We start from the raw sequence: 21,765 nt of genomic DNA on the forward strand, positions 1-21,765 counted from the left end.
AGGAAAGCATGACCCTGAGGCAGCGGCTTTCTTTATGTTTCAGGAAGTGTGATTGGAAAGGAGTGAACAAGTTGCTGAGTTTGGGGAGACAATGGGAGCCAGATCATATGGCGTCTTCGAAGCTTTTATTCTGGATCATAGGACTGAAGCTTTTGTTAAGAATGAAATGAGGAGCGATTAATGATTTTAAGCAGAGAAGTGACAAGATATGACTTATATTTTGAAAGATTCATTATAATGGAAAGTGGAGAACAGACTGTTGGGCCTGGAGAACAGACTGTTGGACCAGCAAGAGTGGAAGTAGAGAGACCAGTTAGGTAATTATTGCTGTGATTCAGGTGAGAAATGGTGGTGGCTCACACAAAGATGGCAATGATGGAGGCAGTGAAAGGTGCTTATGTTCCAGATGTATTTTAAATGTAGAGGCAACAGATTTTCCTGATGGATAGAAAATGTGTGTGAGAGCATAAAGAGGAAATAAAAACAAAATATGGTGTCAAGTAATCCTCCAAGGCTTTCGGCCAAGGTAAATGAACATATTCTTCCTCATGCAAAGTGGGAAAGATGAGGATGGAACAGGTTTGTAGGGAATTCAGGAGTTTATTTCTGAACGTGTTGAGATATTAACTAGGCTTCCAAGAGGAGATATAGAATAAGCAAATTGGCTATACAAATCTGGAATTCAGGGTGGAGGGGAATTGTGCTGGAAACAGTAACTTGGGAGTTTTCAACATATAGATCACAACAAAAACTATATATGAGCTCACTGAAAGAGTGAGCATCAAAAGATGACTGGGAACTGAGGCCTGGAGTTTCCAATGTTGAGGAGAAGATCTGGCAGAAGGAACAACCAGTTGAGAAGGAGGAAAACCAGGAGGTCATGGTGTCCAGGAAGCCAGTGGAGAAAGTGTATGAAGAAGGAGGTAAAGGTTAATGTGTCAAATGAGAACTAAGTTGACCATGGGTTTTATTGAGGTGTCATCAATTGATGACTTTAACAAGAACAGTGCAGCGATCGACCTGTAAGACCAATCTGAGTGGATTTAAGAGAAAGCATAGGAGGGGAGGAATTAGAAACGGTAAATAGAGAAAGTTTCAAGGAGTTTTTCTGCATAGGGTTGCAGAAGAGAAGAGCAGTTTATGTCGGGTAAATTGGGTCAAGAGAAAGCTTTTTTTAAGATGGGAAAAATAACAGCATTTTTTATGTGGATGAGAGTGATCTAGTAGAGAGGGAAGGTTTTGACGACGTAGAAGAGAGTGGAGCGTTTCAGAAGGATTGTCTCTGAATAGGCGAGAGAGGAGGGGGATAAATGAGCTTAAGACGAGAGCAGGTGAGAAGGCCAAGTGGGTGTGTGCAGGTGTCGGCAGGTGGGTCGATGCAGTGCTGAGAGTCTGCGGACGTCCTCCGAATGCTTTTCCTTTTCACTAAAGAAGGGAGCGAGATCATCAGTCGAGAATATGGATGGGGGAAGAGCCTATTAGGAAAGAGGAAATGGTGTGAAATCATCTTCTAGGAGAGTGGGAGAGTGCATAACTAGGAAAATACAGTTCAAAAGCCAAGTAGCACTATTGGTCTACTTGAAGTTCATGGCCATAAATATCTCTGGAAAGCTTGCTTATCATGACATTTGAAAATACAATGGAACTCTAGTTATGGTTGTTGTTTTAAGATGGTCTTTGAATAATGAATGTTCTGTGAGTGAGGCTAAACTCACAGAAGTCCAAGTAGGTCAATGAGTAATCAGTGTGCTTCTGTTTGATGCGTATGCACATATGTGGCCTCTGTTGGGTCTAGATCAACTCCACAACCTGGCTTTTCTTCTCCCTCTCTTCTTGAAACCTCTCTGTTTGTACGTTTGTCCTTTTTTACTGGCACGTACCGAGGCGGAAATGTTAATATTTAAACCATTATTTTTGAACCGGGGAAAAGAAAAACAGTACTAGAATGCTTGAGAACAGGGAAGAGAAAGATAGAAATTTAGATAAGAAATTACTCAGAATTATAGGCCCGTGAAGATAAAGCTGAACTGTGTTCTAACATAAACAAAAAAGAGAACAGCATGATGGTGTAGAAATTCAACGTCTCAAAAGGATTCCCAAACTCTATGGAGTTACTTTTGGTGGCTCTGCCAGGTATTAAGTTAACTGAATACCGAAGCTCTTATTTAATTTTTGAAGCCTTGCTTCTTGGTTTTCATTTATTTTCAAGAAATTGATATAATTCTTCATTTACTTTTAAACCAGCAATTTATTGTAATATGATATGATAGTTTAAAAGCTTCCTTTCAGGGCATGTGTATCTCATCTGCATGATTTTAGGCAGATTAGTTAACCTCTAGCTGTTTGGTGTTTTACTCACAGGGTTGGTTAAATGGTATTATTATAGATAAATAACCTTTTGTTACTTAGCCCCAACATTCCCGTGGTCATATAATTAGTAAAGAGTGAAACTGGAAGTATTACTACCACCACCTGAATCCTTAAATTAGATTCTTGTGCGTCCCATGACTAACTGCTTCTTCATTAGTTGGAAAGAAAACCAGAAGGCACAAATGAGTTTTCCTTGATCTTTGAATTAAAAGCTCCATTTTTACAGAAATAAAAGACAGTTTACATTTTATTTCTCTGAGGATATCAGTTTTTTCTTTATCTCACAGGATGTAATGACTTGATGGAATATTTAAATAAAAGTTAATCAATTGTAGGGAAATGAGATGACACCTGGGCATTAGATACATTTTTGACACACTGCTGCCCCCTGCTGTCTGAGATGTAATTTTACTTTTTCACATGTACCCTTATAAAATTAACAAACTATCCTATATTACGGAACCATATTAATGAGGAAACTGAGACCCTGAAAGAGACCAAGTTGACATGAATGGTGGGAGATTCTGGATTAGGCTACTGAAAAGTCACTTCTTCCCATTTTGCCATATTGTGTCTTCCTTATTAAATTAAAAGCCAATAGCTTATTTATCGGACACCTGGTGCTTTAGAAGCACTCAAAATGGAGAAGTGAAAACCCAATTCTCTGCACTGATAAAACTCCTATTCTTATATGAGTAAATAGCCAATAAATAAGAAAAATATCAATAAATAAATTAAAGTTATGATAGGTGTACTACAGAATAATGACGGTGACTAATATTTTGAGTCACTATAAGAACAAAAAGTTCAAGGCAGTGGTCAGAGTTCTTTCTGTGAATTGGCTCAGTGATTCTCACAGCAACTCTCAAGTAGCTTCTTCACCTTCCAGATGAAGATAGTAAGACAATGCCAGGCTGGTCCTAAGAAGTAGAACCAAAATTTGAACAAAACCACTTGTGGCTCCAGAAGTGTTTACGGCCAGCCTCTCTGGGGTGATGATGGTGAGATGAAGAGAAGAAGCCAAGCTTTGAAAGATATAGGGACCAGCGACCCAGGCAGAAGGAAGAGCGCATGCGAAGCCCCGGAGTGGATGTGAATTTGGAGTCTCAGGGTATGAGAAAAAACAGACCCATGTGGCCATACGAGAGGAGCATTCAGGGACAGCAACAGAGGTCGGCTCATGCAGAGGACATTGGATTTTATTCTAAATTACAAGACGCCATTGGAGAATTAATCAGTTTTAACCTTATTCCTGATATAAGGAAACGTCTCTGGGTATTGAAGAGAAAACAGGTTATAGGAGGACAAGAGTTGGTAAAAAGCAGCTAATTAGAAAAACAGTGACCTCCGCCCCACCCGAGCCTCCCCTTCTGCAGGCCTCGCATTCCTCGTTCTCCAACCTTTCCGCTCACCGCAGCCACAGGCCTGGTCGCTTTCCGATGTTCTCTGGTTTGTCACAGGGTGTGGCTCCCAGAACTGGGCAGGCTCCTCTACCTCTCATCCAGCATTGGAAAAACGATCTCCCTTAATCACGTGTCATGCTAGCAAATGCAGCCGGTGGCGCCCTCCACTTTTCTTTCTCATGTGACACATTGGGGGATGAGTTTGGGTTTGTAGCCAACTAAATTGCCATGTCTTTAGCTTGATCCTTACAAAATCCAGAACCCCACATTATATAGTTAGCAATAGATATCTCTTGATACCTCTTTTTAGGAAAATATGAAGACCAACTCCCACGTTTCTAAACATAAAGCCCTTTTTTGTCCCTACGTAATAAGGTAGCGTGCTTTTATTTTTAAATACTTCCGAGTTTTCTTTAATTGAAAAACTTCCTCCCTGCCTAAACTGCGTAAATTGTTCTAAAACTCCTTACCTCCTTCATGTCAACTTTTTCTGGATTAGCACTTTATGAGAGAACAAAACCTTTTATTCCGTGAATGGAGCAGCAGCACTATAGTAAAGTGACAGGAAATCCTCAACCTGTTTCCATAAGTTGTGGATACCAATGAAGACAATTAGGACAATCAGAACTAAATTTTCCGTTATTTTGGTGAAAATATATTTGGTATCCGTATCAGAAAGGAAGTATGTTTAGCTGATGTAGACCAAACTACAGTATTTAGACAAATTAGGCCTTTATATCATGCAAAATGACCAGAGGTAGGCAGCTCAGGGTCCATGAGTCATCACTCTCCGTCTTTCCGTTCTGCCGTCCTGAGCATGGCTTCCATCATCAGCACGGCTGCTAGCGCTCCATCCCTCATCCTCATGCTCCCTGAACATCCCTTTGGCCCATCAAGCTCTACTGTCCCTGGAACCCCCCTTCTTTGTAGCATTGCCACTCTGCTGATGACCCCACTTTAAACCTTTGTTTTCAGTACTGTCTCCTGAACAACCAGTTAATAATAGTCTGAAATGGTCTCCCTCTAAAATGTCAGTCAAATTCGCTTTCTCCTTTCCATCCCCATGGCCTTTCAGGTCCTCATTGCCTCCCACCTGAACCTTCCAATCGGTCTTTCTATTCTTGTCTCTCCTTTTGCTTTCGTTTTAGACACTTGCCACAGCAGTGCCCTGACTTGTCAAATGAAAAGAACACTTTGCTTAGAGCCCTGGGAATCATAGAGGGGCTTGGCCCCAGTTCTCCTGTGTACTGGCTTGCACAGCAATGGGAACATTAACCTTCCAGAGCTCGTTTCCTAATTCATAAAGTGGAGATAACAGTGTGCGTTTTGTAGGATTGTCATGAGAGTTAAATGAGGTAATTCATGCCAAGAGCTTAACAACGTGCCTGATGTGCAGTAAGTATTCAAGAATTGTTAGCTGTTACCTTTATCATTAACTCTTACTGCACAACACCTGCGGCAGCGGCTGCTGAATTAAAAGCGGAATCCGAACTGTCAGAGTATTAGCACCCATTTCCACCGGTTTTAAAAACACTCCTTAAAGCCTGGCAGTCCTGAACCTCGTCGTGTTTTCTAAGTGCGCTTCCCTAACCCGTTCCTTTTCAAGTGTTTTCCTCTATCTTGAATCTCTCTCTTGAACCCTTTCCTCCTTTCTATTGCAGCCTTAAAATCTTAAAATCTCTTTTAAGATTTCTTTTGTGAAGCTTTTCCTGATCACTCAGCTGCATGATAATTCCAGTCTTTGAATTCAGTAGTATTTCAAGCATATTTCCTGTGTTAACCTCTATCCTGGGACAGAGGTTGCCTCCTTCATGACTGTTAAATTCTAATACTGAGATCAAGGAGTAGGTCTTGCAAGCCTACCATGTATGAGGTTGCATGTTGACCCTTTCGCAGAAGCACCCAACCAAGCCCATGATTTGCAGCTGTAATCCAACCTGAGCTCTGCTCACCAAAACTGAGCCCAGTGACACAGGGCTGCATCTGCCCAGCGGGCTTCTTTTTTTTTTTGGTCTAATTGACATAAAGGTCCCATATAGATTGCTGAACCAAGAATTAATTTCACTCAGTTTTGCATCCCAGATAGCACCAGCATCTAACATGTAGCACAGGAGCATAGACTTAGTGGGTGCTTGATTGACACACTTTGATCTATTCGGATTTAACCAAGAGAGGTTGTGGAAAATAAGATATAAACATAGGTTCAGAGTATGCTTTGTCATTTGCCAAGTCCGTATGCAGAAAGGAATGGAGTCGGGGTCCTACCAAACCTTACTGAACAGCCGCCATATCTCAACCTCAAACAGGGGAAGTAAAACGAAGTGTCTGTTAAATTTGAGGATTTAGTTTTTCCTCTTCACTGGCAGTTTATAGGACATGTGGCTTTGTCTATTTTGAGGGCTAGTTTCTTTCCCCCCCCCAAAAAAAGTAAATCTCTAATGGACATATCAGTACCTCCTATGTTACCGTGTAAGAGAAAGTCTTGACATCTTTTAAATTAATTCAGAATTAAATTCATTCATCATCTAATTCATCTGGCAGTTTATAAAAGCAGTCTTGAAATCAGCAAAGCTGGGGGTCATCCTCTTTGTTAAGTGGAGAATGATGTCGGCCCCCACAGAAATCTTAGAAACCTCTTTCGTGCCCCAATCCTAACTGCTGCTCTCTATATCTGTTTCATTTTAAGAACTTTATGATTTATCTGTGTCATATCTCTTGCTTAGAGACATCCGAAAGTTCTCATCCATCTTTCTGACTTCCGTGTGAATGAGTTCAAACACTCTACTAAGAGCAAGTATAATTAAAAAGAATAAAAATCATTTGTACCTAACATACGAAAGAATGCCAATCAGGGGTGACATGGGGCATGGAATTTGGAGCCCAAGGTGACACTGGTGAAAATGGACTGACTCGTATTGCTGCTAAGAGTGAGAACAGACCCATGAAACACAAATAGCAGAGTTGCCACAAATGAACCCGAACTGATCTCTCGCCCATCAAAAAGTGCTCCATCATTACACAGCCCCCTGTGCCTTCAGGGGAAAGTACTGCTCGGGAGAGGAAGTGGCCAGCTGGAGAGTCTGAAACTGGAAAGCACCTGCTGGTTCAAACAGGCAGCTCCCAGTTGGCTCCAGGAAGCCGCTGCCCTACAGAAACGCCTGCCCACGGCTGCCAGGTTTTCACTGGAGGTCGTCGGCATTCTGGATTTTTTTAAATTTGTGAAACCTACAGACAAAACCACACTCTTATGTGTGGGGGCCAAATGTGGACTGTGGACCACTAATTTGCAACCCTTCCTTTAAAATTATAAAAGACCCCTGGTCCCTGGACTCTGATGAAGGCGCATGCACAGAACTCACTTTTGGCTTTATTAACAACCAGCCACATCAGTACATTCTCCATTTGAATAGAGGCATCATTTCACTTTAAGAAATCCAGAGCTATACTAGTCTCCTCTGACTTGGATCTCATAACAGTCCACAGACCCCATTTCCAAAAATATTCAAGCGTGTATTGAATTCTAATTGCAGCAAGTTATAGAGAATCCGAATACCACGCTTGGAGTTCTGTTCGCCGCCTTTATTGGATCTGCCTCGTTCCCATTATGCCTGTGGGCTCATTCACGAGCAGGGAGGAAAAGTCTGCTTCCACCATTACTGCATGCTGGTAAAAAGTGACCATGTAAAACAAGATAAATATGCGGATGCCTATCCTTGCCCTTTCCTCCCCAAATTTATTGTCTACCTATAAAGTTGGTTGTGTTCCGTACTCATGGACTGCCAAGTTATTTGAAAAACGTAGGCTGTTAATAGCCAAGAGCTGCAGAACAGGAAAACACGGCTACGTTAGGAGAAGGCCATTGCTATTAGTGGGAGAGAGTACAAAATTGTTCCTTATATTCGTGGATTAGTATCATAAAAAAAAAAAAATGTGCAATTTGTTGGACAAATCTGCAGATTTATGTGAATTTCACAAAAAGCTCTTAGTTGTCACCGTCTATTCTCTGTCACATACAGCATTGTTCTTATCTTCCAAATTGGAGACAATATTTGTTTTTAGCATTCTGTAAAATTCTGTGGGTATCACTCTTATTAAGACTTGCGGCACGAACAATCCCCGCTTTCGAGCTCATCCATTTCTTTTCTGTGGACAGATGGAGAAATTTATGCAGTAACATAACTTTGCTGCTTTACTAAGTGTCAGATTGCATGATTTTCAACTTGGGACAAAGAGGAAACAGAAAGAGTTTTGTTGACAAAGCCGATTAACTAATGTTTGTACAGCTATTTGCAATAACACAAGACATGTCTTCATTTTGGTAATCGTTATGTAGGTAGTTTTTTTTGTTCTCATACAGTTGTTTCCATAAACTCTCATAGAGTTTATGTAATATGCCTAAAGGTTATACCAACAGGGAAGCATTTCAGAAATTATTCAGACTGCTTATGTATGTGCACAAGCATATGAATGATATATTTATGTGGCCTGTGCGCACGCATATGCATATGATTGACACATCTTTCACAAAGGACTTGAGGTAGCACAGGATGTCATTCTGGGTAAAAAGCCACATCAGATTACAATCAGTTAATAGGTCAGGCGCTACATAATGCTCTCTTCAGCTTAGATTTCTTGAAATCTTATAAATTGAAGAAGGTGAGACCCTGGGACTTCTAATTTACACTAAGGCAGAATCTTTCCTTCGTACTGAAGGCATGTGAGGAAAAAGATTTCACTGGGAAAGTCAAGCTTTTAGAAGAGTTTGCTGTATAATTCATAAAGATAAAAAATATGTAATATTTTATACTTGAAAACAAATTTTTTTAAAGCAATTATTTATCAAAATTAAAACTGGAGAAATCGAAACATAAGGATGGGGCATGACTTGCTTCCTGCATTTCTGATTTGGTTTCTGTTTGAGGTCTATTTGTACAGGTCAAATATTCTTCTCCAGCAAGACTCAGTCTAGGCTTGCCTAATGGCTTGTCCTAATTGACCCAACCACATTCCATAGGGAAGGATCCAGGACAGAAATAGCTAAGTTTTAATGTTGTGAACAGGGTCATTGCTAACAGCCTCAAGTCAGACATATCCTACTTCTTATTTAGATAGGAACAACATAAACACTAAGCTTCAAGGAATGGCAATTAGTTATTTGTGACAAGGCCCTTTTCACTTTCCTTGCTGAAAGCAAGCAATACAAATTAATTAGTTATCCCAACAAGAAGACAAGCATATTGTTTTTACTACATGTGATTATAATCTATTCTTGCCCCTTATACCATGGCACAGGTATCTTTAGATGAGTAGAACTATGTTGAGGCATCTTCTAAGAAAGAAGGGTGATGACTGGAAGCCCCTCTGTTGGTATTTTGGAGGAACTGGAGGGGGAGAAAATAGTGGTTGAGAGTATGGGCTTCGGTATCAGATCAGGATATGACTTTTCTAATCCTCCATTTCTATTTTTAATAAAATGGGAATAATAATAGGTCCGGTCTCAGGTGTGGTATGTATTTACCAGAGATGTGTTAGTTTCCTATTGCAGTTGTAACAGATTACCAAAGAGTAAGTACCTTAAAATAGCACAGATTTACTTATTTATCTTATAGTTCTGACAGTCTGAAGTCCAAAATGCATTTCACGGGGCTAAAGTCAATATTTGGGTAGGGCTGTGCTCTTTCCTGGAGGCTCTAGGGGAGGTTCCTCCACCACCACCACCCCTTCTAGCTTCTAGAGGCTTCTAGAGGTTTCTAGTTAGAACTCTTGGTTTGCAGCCCCCTCCCATCTTCAAAGCCAGCAATGGCTGGTCAAGTCTTTCTCATATGGCATCACTCAGACACTGAGTCTCCTGTCTCACTCTCCTACCTATGAGGACAATTGTGATTACACTGGGCCCACCTGGATAATTTCCCATCTCAAGACCAACTAATTCACAACTGTAATTCCATCTGCACCTTTAATTTCCTGTTTGCCATGCAAGGTGACATATTCATAGGTTGTGGGGATTGAGACAGAGGCACTTGTCATTCTGCCCACCACACTAGAGTACTTACCACTGAGTAAACACAGGGAATGTTGGTAATGTTAGTTTTTGCTACTCACCCAGAAAGAAACCCTCTCCGAACGGTTTTATCATTTAGGTAAGAAGATCGCAACTGACTGATATCCCAGAAACCAGATGAGTGTAGAGCCCTCCCCACAAAGCTTTTCAACACCTTTACAAACAGTAGCCTTGGCACTCCGCCTTTAAAGCTGAAAAATAAAGAATAGGGTTGTTACATCTGACCTCAGCTTTCCTCTTCTTTCTCTCTCTATGCTTCTTCCTTTCTTGAAGATATTTTCCAATGTGGTATCAGCTCACCTACATGTCTGGGTCCCCCGGAGTAGACTTGAAGTACTCACCTTTCTGTCTAGCTTCAAGTAGCACACGCCTAACCTGAACTGGACAATGCCCCCCTAACATTCTATGTGTTCCTGAGAACATCTCCAGCATTCAGATGACCCTTTTTGACTCAGGCCGTCCCTCTGGCTTCAAAGGCAGCACCGCTCTTTCTGTCACGCAGATGTCAACACTGAGAGTCACCTGCCCCCTTGCACTCCTCGACACTCTCGTAACCCTCTCAAGTAGTCTTCCTCACTGGTGCTATCCAAGTTCAAGCTCTTGGGGTCCTTGTCCGGACGACAGGCACAGCCTCCCCACCGTCACCTGCTTTCCTTCCTTTGCTTATTTGTGCCTTCACTCCCAGGAAGCCTCAGGGGCCTCGATTCCCTCTTTTCTGCCTTAAATCAGCCCTTCATGTTGTACCAGATCTGTCCTTGTCAGCACGCTAAAGGGCTCGGGGAATTATTTTTAAGCACTTACCGTGTGGCAGACATCTTACATAATTTACATGCGTTATCTCATTTAATCCTAATTCGGTGCCCTGGCAGGCAGATGTTATTTCTCCTTTTCTACTAGTGAGGCAACTGGGGGCTGGAGAGCTTTACATAATTTAGTCAAAGCTACACAGAGAGAGAGAGAATTCGAACTCAGATGTGTCTGATTTCAAAGCCCATAATTGAACCTCTACACTACGGCCCCACCATTTGACTTTGTTTTTTAAGGTATCTGTTTTACGGAGGCTCACTTGAGTTTATGTATTTAGAGGCAAATCTTCCTAATGACAAACATGGCTTGGTCATCTGGTTGGTGGTTTCTGTGGGCAGCTAACGACTGCCCTGTGTACTAGTTTTTATCAAAGATCTAGGACTTGTACAATCTCTCTGCCTTTGACGTGGGTTGTAGATTAACGCAGGTACATTTCTGAATCTAAAAATCAAAAAAGAGAGTGGTGAGGGAAGGAAGTCATTTGTCCATGTGTGAGTGGGTTTGAGCCACATTTAGTTAGGGCTTTTATGGAGGTAAATAATCTTGATAAATCTGTTGCTTTTCCATTGGAGATCAACTCTCAGTACCCAGGGACAAGCCAAGACATGCTTTTCTTCTTTGACCGAAATACCCACAAAGGAAACAGAAACCAGTTTAGCAACTTTGTAAGTGGACGTAAAAGGATTCTTGTAAATAAAGCCTCTTATTATGCAGCTTTGGTCATGTTAGGTTTGAAATGCTGAGGGTTTAAGTCATCCCACTCTGAACTCTTAGTGACAACCTAGTACATTTAGCTCTAGCTGATGCTTTGATGCCTTACAAAGCAAGTACTATACAGAGGAGGTCCATCTAAGCAACTCTTTTTTAGTCACATGGTGGCTTTGCCCTTATGTAGATGATGGAAACTGTAGAAGCAAAAAAAAAAAAAAAAAAAAAAAAAAAAATTCAAGAAATGGACTTCAGTAATATAAGGAAATATCCTTTCAAGCCTTATTACTTCTTTTATAGGAAGGAAAATGCAAACAAAGTCAACTATTAAACGTGGTTCTTAGATTTTTGTGTACTTATGAACGCTAAACATAGCAGAAAAAGAAACAAACTTGAGAACTAAAAATGCTGTGTGGAGTCATTATTGGGTCAGTAGGCAGAATTGGAATGTGGTGCAGAGAAGAGGTCACATGAAAGTATTATGTGAATGTGAACTTGACTAAAGTTGAAACTGCCTTGTGATAATGTAAGAGAGTATGCACATTCACGGGAAGTATGTACTTCAATATTTAGAAGCAAAGGACCATGATGCATGTAACTTACCCTTAAATGGCTCAGCGAATATATGCATTATGTGTATGTGTACATCAGAGAGACTGAGACAAAGCACAAGTATAAAGCAGATAGGGTGGTATATTAACAATGATTGAATCTAGGTAAAGAACATAGGAGAATACTTTCATCAAAAGCAATATTAATACATTAATCTATGAACAGGTGATGCTTGAATCTAAATTTCCAGCCAAGAAGATTGTCATAAACTCTAGACACATAAATTCAGCTGTTTCCTAGACATATCCACTAGGGTATTTCACAGGTATTTCAAAATCAACCTTTCCACAATTGGTTTTATAATGTCCCTCTTTAAACCTGAGTTTCATTCAATATTCTCTGTCAGGTTAAAAGTCAGATCTTTGGAATAATTTATAAGGAACGTGAAGGCCCTGGGTCTCATTTATTTCTTATCTAATCTCTTTACCACTCGTCTCTCTCTCTCTCTCTCCTATTTTGTCTTATACTTTCTCATTCGTACTGCAGTCACACTGGACTTCTTGAAGCTTTCTCTGTCCCCAAGACCTTTGCTTATGCTAGTCTCTCTGCCTTGAGCACTTTCCTTTTTTCCTACTCCTAACTACTTTTTCAACACGTAATCCTATTTGCCTGATTTAGTCTTCCTTTAAATCTCAACTTAGATGACATTCCTCTAGGAAATATGCATGACAAGTTTGATCAAATCAATAATTAGAAGCAAGTTGAAAATAAAACAATAGGATTATTTTGAATGCATTTTTTTGTAACACAAAGCATGTACACATTCATTCAGTCAATATAGTTTTTCACAAATACTTATTGAACATCCATTATATGCCCAGCAATGGGTCATTGAGCGGATATTTATTAATCTCCTGTAATGTTCCAGATACTGTTTTGGATGCCGAGACTATAGTAGGGAACATTCTTAGAGCTCAGATTCTAGTAGAGTTGACGATTCAGGAATATAAATGTGTAATATCAGTTAATGATAAGTGTCATGAAGGAAAAATATGTAAGGGGGTGCTTCCTTAGATACCACAGTTAGGGAAGACCTTTCCGAGAAAGAGGTATGTGAACAGGAACCTAATAAAAATGACAGAGCAGGGCTAGGCCAGTGTCTGGGGAAGAGCGTGCTAAGCAAAGGAGAACCGTGAGTACAAAGGCCTCAGGACAGGCGTGTGCTTGGCGTGTTCAGAGAATAGTGGAGGCCTGCATGTGTCTACTAAATGAACGGGAGGGCGATGATGGAGAGGAGTTCTTAGGGCCATATCTGGTGACAGTGAGCATTGAACCTTCTGTCAGTCTAATTTAGTGTGTGTATTGATTTCAGTTGTCCTCATGATTTTGTACTTGTCCTGAGCGCACAAACTGGACTGCATTTTGTGAGGAAGAAGGGATACTGGGGACCAAAGACAGTGTGAGTAGGAGCGTCTCTACTTAAAAGTTGTTGCCCTGGGAGTTGGTGAGGCAGGGTTGGATACACCCTGGAGCACTGTGAGCATGATGTCAGAAAGGGAGCAGCAGGTGGAGTGAAGCCTTTGTCCCACATGCACTAGCATCCCGGACACCCCATATCTCTTCCCTCTGCCCTTCCTCATTCCCATTCTTTCCGAACTGTTCCAGAATTAACTCAGCCAAAATCTAGGGTTTTTTCGGGTCATTAAATGGTGATGGAGAGTACTCTGCTTTTGAACTATAGCAGTGACTTTTGACAGGAAGTCTAATACATCATTTTAAAAAATAAAATAATGAATTCTAGTTTTTACATCAGTTTCCAGCCACATGGTCTAAATAGACCAAATGTTGCATAATTTTAATTTATACACCTCTGTATGATAAAAACTAGAAATAAAAGATCATTCTATTTTTCAAAAGAACTGACTTGTTTCCAGGATTGACCTGAGATTTCCAGGATATGACACTAAGATCACGAATTATTTTCTAAAATGATATTTATTCTTTTTTATTTTCTTATTAATTAGTATCTAATCATTTAATCATTTTTCTCTTTCATTTTCTTGTACTTGATTTTTGTTGTTTTCCCTTCTTGATTGTGTATAATCTTAAAGATTATCTCTCTTGTTGAAAAATAAAAATGTTCTAAAAAGCATATTCTTTCAAATTTATTTGAAATACATATAAATAAGTAAGGATAAAGGGAAACGCTGGATGGGGAGAATCATATGGAAATGAAAACAGTATATATAAGGCACATAATTCATATCCAGAGAAGTTTACTGATAATTATGCTAATTTATAAAGTAAAAAATTCAAAATTTACACTGTTAGGCAGTCTCCAAACTACCATTGATTGATGTAAATATTTTGATCAAACATCAACTTCAACATAGTTCTTTTAGGATATAATAATTTTCATATACTGTATAACTTATGTGTGTACCATTCATTTTCTTCAATAGACTTTATTATAGGCACTTGAAATCAAGTTTAAAACTCATTTGTCATGATATGAGGGGTTTTATTCTTTATTTCCATTCTGTATCTCTTCTATTTTGACAATTTTGAATTTTCTAAATCAGAATGTTAAGAAAAGCTTTGTTTTGAAGAATTCATCTCAATATAATTGTCTATGTTTTAAAGAATGTTGTATTAACATGGTTTATCTTGACACAGCAGGCACCATGTAAAATATCTACACATACTTTTATAGCTCTCTTCATAATGATAATTTAAAAAGCTGGCACTTATTGAGCACTTCTCACATGCCAAGTACTAGTCTAAGTATCTTGTATATGTTAAATCATTGAATCCTCGTAGCAGCCCTGTGAAGTAAGAAGTATTAAAATCTTGTTTTCATAGATACGAACACTGAGAGGCAGAGAGTTCAATAATTCACCCCAGGCCTCGTGACTGTAAGGTAGAAGAACAGAAATTTTAACTGTTCATGGCTGTGCAATGCTTGCATTAGCTGATATAGCCCAGAGAAAGCAGGAGGCAAGCTGACGACTTAATGCAGTTTGCTGAGAAATATAATAGGAGGGAGGAATAGAATGGAAAACATGCTTCCTAGTCAATATGAGACATTTTTTTCCCAAGGGAAAAACACAGAAAGTGTGTTCACAAGGAGAAAAAGAGAAAAAAATTTAGAAGTCTATGTATACCAGCTGGCTGAATCACCACTGTAACCCAAATCCTTAGCACAGGCCTGCCTCAGACACTTAGTTGTTCAGTAAACAACATAAATTTTTGTTACTTGCTACTTGATCTGGTTTAAGGAAAGCTGTTTTATGCAAGCTAAACTTAAAGAGATTTTGTGAAATATTTATTTTCTATGAAGCCTAGCTCACTTGAAATACCTTACATATATCCAATGATAATTGCTATTATAAGCAGTTCAAAACACCTCTAAGGACCTTTTCTCATTGAGAAGCTAGACGTTTACTCTGGACCAGGGAAGAATGCCCTTCCTTGCATCTGTCCCCTGGAGAACCTTGTTTGGGGACTGACACCATTTATCATTAAAGCATCTGAACCACATTTGTTTCCCATTCAACACTTTACTTATGAGGGATAGTGGGGTTTTTTTGTTTGTTTTTTGTTTTTTGTTTTTTTGTTTTTCGGTCTCCTGCTGAATACATTTTGATACGGGTACAGACTTCAAGTCATATTCACATCTAAGGTTAAAACTATATCCTTAACATTGTAATGTGATATTAGGAAAAGTACTTTTGTAATCTACCTGCCAACAATTACCATTTATAAATAGGAAGATCACAGGATTCCAAAATTGCCCAAGTCTTTTTTAAAGACTTTTTTAATCAAAATTATATTTTAGCAAAGTCTTTTTTCTCTACCATCTTTTTAAAAAAGTTGAGTTTGAACAGGCTCTAATCATGTAATCAACCAGATTTATTCATCTCATAAAAACTAAACCAACAAATTTGGACATTTGATCATAGTCAACATAATCACAGTCAACAATGTATTGCACACTTAAAATTTCTTAAGAGGATAGATCTCATGTTAAATGTTTTTACCACAATAAAATTGAAAAAATACATTTTAAAAAGTAAAATAAATCATGTTATTTTAAATCAATCAGTCTACATGATGTGATAACAGATATAAGGACAATAAATCAAGAAGTAAATTAGGAAAATAAATAAAAAACTAAACTAGAAAAAGAATCTAGACTAAAAACTAGAGGAGATGTGGAAGCAGTGGCCTTCCTGACTACCACATTAAAAATATTTTTAAATCTGAGTTTCTTAGCAGCCTGGATCACAAAGGTGGTGAACAGCTAAGAGGACACAATGCCCAGAGGCCAGTATTATTCATGGGAAACTATGTTCATCAGATGGCTGATGGGCAGCTCTAAGCACAGTGAAAGGATTGATTTGGTCTTATATAACCTTGAAAAAACTTCACTTAGCTGACAAGCGATTCAAGTTTAGTTCCCACCAGATTCCTAAGGAGAGCAACAAGAAGGAGCAAATGACAAAATATTGGGAAATATATATCTTGTGTAGGTGTGGCGCATATATAGATATAATTTGCTTCTGTAGGTACCTGTCCTGTGACAAATTCACAAGTGTGTTTGATGAGTGCGTATACGTGTGTCTTTATAGCTTTTTTATTCGTATTCAAACTCAATGCACTATAGATAGCATTACCACCTTTGTGAGATGTGCTTGTTAAAAGCCCTATTTGCATTTTCTGTAGAGGCTGAAAACTGAATGTTTATGTTTTGTCTAGGTTTTGTGTGTGAGAGTTTCTTCTAATATGAAGTCTTGCTTTAAAAAAAAAAAAAGATCAATTCGTTCCTGCCTTCTACCTGCAAGTGGTGTTTCCCCAGAGTCTGCGGCTTTGCTCAGTTATTTGAAGATGAATATCAGAGCATCCCCCAAACGCTTCGTGCCCTCTTTTTTTGTTTACCATGTAAAGCTACAAAGAAACATTCTATCATTAATTTTCTATACATAGCTAACTCAGCAAAACCTTGAGAATAAGCAACATCTCCCAGGGTGGTTGTGTACATAACACGAAAACATTAGTTGAGTATTCGTAAATGATAAAGCATTTTACATGTGGAAGGCACTGTTAGCATTACTTTAGTGTAGTAGAATGGTTATCTGGGACTGGAAAAAGCCAGTCATCTCATTAAGGAAAGGATTGGAAATTAATACCTATTAAACACCTATTATAACAGAGTGCTGGGAACTTTACTAGAAGTTTTACATTGGCTGTCTTATGTTTTATAGTATTCAGAGGAAATATCGCCAAACTCTTAAAGGAGCCAAATGAAGAGTTTGTAGGAGATACACGTAGCTCCATAGAGAAGATTAGACATCCTAAATTTTCCTTTGATACTGAATCACATTGCCAGTTTATATCATTTCCCTCTAGAAAGATGTTGACTAGGTCAGGTACTTTACTAGTCAATGAGTAACTTGGCAAAGGTCATAAATTCTGTATTGCATGCAAAATCTTGGTATTACTATATGGAGAGTGTCATTATTACCAATTGGTGATAACGTGAACTCCATTTTCTTTTTAACCATTATCAGTTCGATGCAGTGTACTAACTCAACACATAGTTTTCAGTGACTTGTTTTATCTTTTTAACTTGCCCCTGAAGCCCGCCTGTTTTGGCATCCCATAGTCCCTGGACTTGCAGTGATCTTCCAAGTTGACATTTTCTCTACCAGATGATTGTGATCCCTATCTCCCAAATAAATTATGGTATTATAATATGTGTGTATTATAATATGGGCTGTCATTGAAGAATTTCATAAAAATGTGATAACAGAGAGAAGAAAAGGGAAACATCCAGCAAAATCTTCTCCAGGATTCTGAAGTTTAAGGACACAAACGGGGAGTCTGGTAGAGCCAGGCTATGGATGATGCCATTTGCTTTCAGATGGCTAATGTGGAATTTGGATTAAGAAGGAGCCAACTAGGCATGAGAGAGTTATGACTCTTATTCATTCGCTCAGTTACTAAATGTTTAATACCATCATGGGTGTTGTGGTGGACTCTCTCTTTGTCCTAAAAGAGGAAAAATACAGGAAGAAAAAAGTATAATGAAAAGCAGTGTGTACTGTCTCATGACTATGCAGTTGGAGGTTCTCAGGGGGAAAAATCAAACTTCTGTTTGGACAACGAGCTAGCGGCATTTAAATATCTGTAAACACCAACTAGGTACAGAATACCCAGCCTTATCATATCTACTGCCTGTCAGTGCCGTTAGAACTAAATAATAGAGATTTGTTAAAGGCAGCTATGCCATTGATATACTTTATGATAAGAAATTGTACAGAAGTCAGATATTGAGTTCATGATAAACTATAGGGTCAACTTGGTAACATATTAGGTGGAACATGCTGGCACTGTTTCCAAAATGTTCAGTGAGCCAAGAGTCTTAGACAGATGCAGTTGGTTTCCCATGCGCAGAAGCAGAAACCTTTAAGTTTCACACACTGCCACCAGGGGTCAGGGGCCAGAGGAAGGGGAGGACTCTCTCCCAGAAAGGAAGTGTCTTGCCCAGGGAAGCACAGGAGCCAAAATCTCCGTCTTCTCTTCCTGAGAGCAGCATATTGCTGTCTCGGTAGAGCTTGAAGGGAGGACCCAGAGATGCTCTGCCCACGTAAAGGTATGTGTAAGTGCCCTCAGCTTTAAACAAGTCATTTTGGAAAGTCAGATGAGGCCGACTTTATGTTATATTTTCAAAACCAGATGAGCTGTATCGATCTGTTGGCTACTGCCTGCGGAAAGGGAATGTCTAGTGGGAGCAGTCGGCAGGGAGTAAACTCTGTGGAAATACTCACCTAAGTATAAGATATAAAAAAGACTTTCTGTGCACGTACATTATTTGTCTATGATTTGCTGTAGGTGCGGCTGCTGTGATTCTAGAAGAAGGCACTCCCTAAAACACATTCAGACTTAGAGATTGTGAGTCTGTTGTCATGTTCAGTGGCCATTTATAACAAGTTGTGACTTTTTTTCATTCGTTCATAAGAAATCATTTGTCACTAAGATTTTCATATAGCTTTACCTTGCCGTTGACTGAAAAATTGTGCACAATTAGGGTAATGATAGTGATTAAGTCACATGGTCATGCTTTTATCACCATTGTGCTCTGGGTTTCAAAGACTGGTAATACATTTCATTAGGCTCTCCTAACCACCCTCTTTAAAGTTTATTTAAATGTCTTTTTTTGCTTTAGCATTTTATTCCTTTAATTCTCTAGGATCCTGAGAAATGAGGAGAGAATTAGGAGGTTTTTAGTCTTTTAAGTTTTAGTCAGACAAGTCAAAATAACATTATTGGTGGATCGACATGTACTTTTAAAATGGGAGGACTAAAGATATAAAAAGATCTAAGGCGTGTAAGTAACCTCTTTGATTTTTAATAGCATGCAGCAGACAGAATTCATTATTGACTTTTAAAAATAAAATTGCTCTACATTATTATTTATTTATAGTTTTGACTTTCAAAAGAAGTAATTATCATTACTAGGTTAGTTTTTCTTCAATCACAAGCAATTATGTGACAATATCAGAGTGTATGATATAGTTTACTACTTAGTCATGAAGCTTAATGATTTTGTAAGATATTATCCCTTTCAAGTTAGTAATAAATTTATGAGCATAATGCATAGCTAAAAGGTTGAGTATCTTCTCTTTTTATTTGGGTAATTTCAAAACAATTGTTTCACATTATAGGGCAATTTATTAAGAAATCGTCATTGCAGAAACAGAAATGTTTTCAATTAAAAATAAACTAATTTCATTTTTCCAGTTTAGCACACACATTTTGTGCTGATGATCATAACATGCAAAATGCCAAAGTAAAATATTTAGATGATTGTTTTCAGTCCAAACAACTTTTAAAATTTCAATCACAAAATTTAGGAGATTGAATTTCCAACTAATGCCCAATGCTTAATCATTTATATTTAGTTCAAATTTGATAGGTATTGAAATCGTCTAGTTTTCAATTTTCATGATTTAAAAAGTACTCGGGAACGGAAAAATCTTCAGTAGTAGACGTGAAGTTATAGACATTTCAAAAACGTAAGAAGCCCTTTTTCAAAGCTGATGTTTTAAAGTGTCATTTCACATACCGGACAGCAGTTATATTTTATAAGATCAGGAGATCTGGTGCAGACAAGATTCGAACCACTCTTAAACTTCAGTGAAGCCCCTGATTAAATTAGATGCCTCCTTCCATTTTTGCTGCCGCCCCTCCAAGCTGTCCTCCCCTCCCCCAGCTGTTTCCTCCTCTTGACAGTTCCCCCTTCTCCTCCCTCCTATGTATATACTTATGTCCTCCTGGCACTGGAAACTCAGCCATCTTTTTGCACAAGTGGATCTGTTTTCTTCAAAAGTTGTCATCATTGTGAAAGTGTAGAATGGCAATTAATATTTCATATATAGCACTTAAGCCTCTTCACCTAGACTATGCATTTTGCTTCTTTGTACCCATCCATAGGCACTTAATAAATGTTTATTGATTGTCTAGTAAGGTTGGATTATGACTGATTTCGAGAATTTTCATCCCCTCTGCAGTTACCAGTACTATATTTCCTTGATTCTAAGAAGTATCTTTTTTTTTTTTTTACCTTTTAACTTTTTAAAGTCTGAAAATATATTATAATCAGTGGCATCTCATAATTAGCAAGGTTTTCTTTTTTTCTCTCTTGGTGGTGCATCTTATAATCAATGCTGTCTTAGGTTTGATGACATATGGGAATAAAAAAATAGGTAAATCTTTATTTGTATGATATGCTAAAGGCTGTGGATTTCACATTTAAACTCTGTAAGAATATTTGTTTTGTTTTGTGGCTTCTCCTAGCCAGTTTTGGTCTCTCCTCACTATCTGCCTCCACTCCCATTTGTTTGTACTGTGGTTCTACCTGTCCTTTGACCAGCTCTCTTGAACACCTCTGGGAAACACTCAGTTAATTGTATTAGTAATTTAATTACCAATATTTAACATTAATGAAATGGAAAGAGTACAGGTTTTTTAAACTAAAGATCTAGGTCCAAGTAATGGTTCTGATTCTATGCGTGATTCAATAATTATTCTCAGAGCTTTGAATTATTCATCTAAAGAATAGAAATAATGTGAATGATTTCTTCACAGGATTGTTAGGACAATTTGTAAAAATTATTGAACTAGTGAAAACATTGAATATGAAATATATATGAGAGTACTTTATAAAGCAAGAAATACTATTCAATTATAAAGTTTAAGCATCAACATTAAACAGAACATTAGGCAGGTTTATGTGTGAGTAGAAAGTTGGGAGAAGAAAAGAGAAACTATGGAACTTGTCCCAAACTAAAGGAATAAGTTCTGCATTTTAATTACCATTGAAAATGATATGATTGGTTAACTTACTGTCTGAATTACAAGGAAAACTATGAACTCTATCTTCAGGTGATGTCCTACTGTAAGAGTTCAAGCTATTTTGAATCCCAGTGCTGACTTCATATCAGTCTCTGAGAGCTTGTATCTTTTATTCAATTAGGAGAACCACAGTCCACAGCAGCTCCATGGCATTAAAGATAAAAGAGGTTACTTAGATTCCCCAATTGCCTTCTTACCTTTATTCTTTCCATTTGAGAGAAATCGATCTGTAAATTACAGTAAGTCTTTGGTTTCAGAAAAATAACATACACAGGTTTAACAGTAGATTTTAGAATCATTGTATGGCAATTATTTCCTCACTTTCAGAGAAAACCATGGTGGGGAAGTAGGGGAATTACCAGCAATTAATCTTTTTTTCTATGTTTGTTTTAGTTGCTTGGTCTTGTTGAAGAAGCCAAACCTTATTTGTTGGGTCCTCAAAGTTAT

The 21,765-nt window shown here is 38.4% G+C and overlaps 1 protein-coding gene across 5 annotated transcripts in view; it reads left to right on the top strand.

The window, feature by feature from the left end:
- OXR1 (oxidation resistance 1) overlaps nucleotides 1-21,765 on the top strand; it is a 388,922-nt gene that overhangs the window by 258,011 nt on the left and 109,146 nt on the right. Inside the window, exon 1 of one of the 5 annotated variants that reach the window (XM_016147447.2) lies at nucleotides 14,485-18,556. The exons of the other annotated variants lie outside the window; for them this stretch is intronic. Within the exon in view, the coding sequence (XP_016002933.2) occupies nucleotides 18,538-18,556 (19 nt within the window). The 5' untranslated portion in view covers nucleotides 14,485-18,537. Of the gene's footprint in view, nucleotides 1-14,484; nucleotides 18,557-21,765 lie in introns of those variants that run through there. 5 annotated transcript variants of the gene reach the window in all.

The sequence above is a fragment of the Rousettus aegyptiacus genome, unplaced genomic scaffold (assembly GCF_014176215.1).
Source record: "Rousettus aegyptiacus isolate mRouAeg1 unplaced genomic scaffold, mRouAeg1.p scaffold_m13_p_15, whole genome shotgun sequence".
Lineage (NCBI taxonomy): Eukaryota > Metazoa > Chordata > Mammalia > Chiroptera > Pteropodidae > Rousettus > Rousettus aegyptiacus.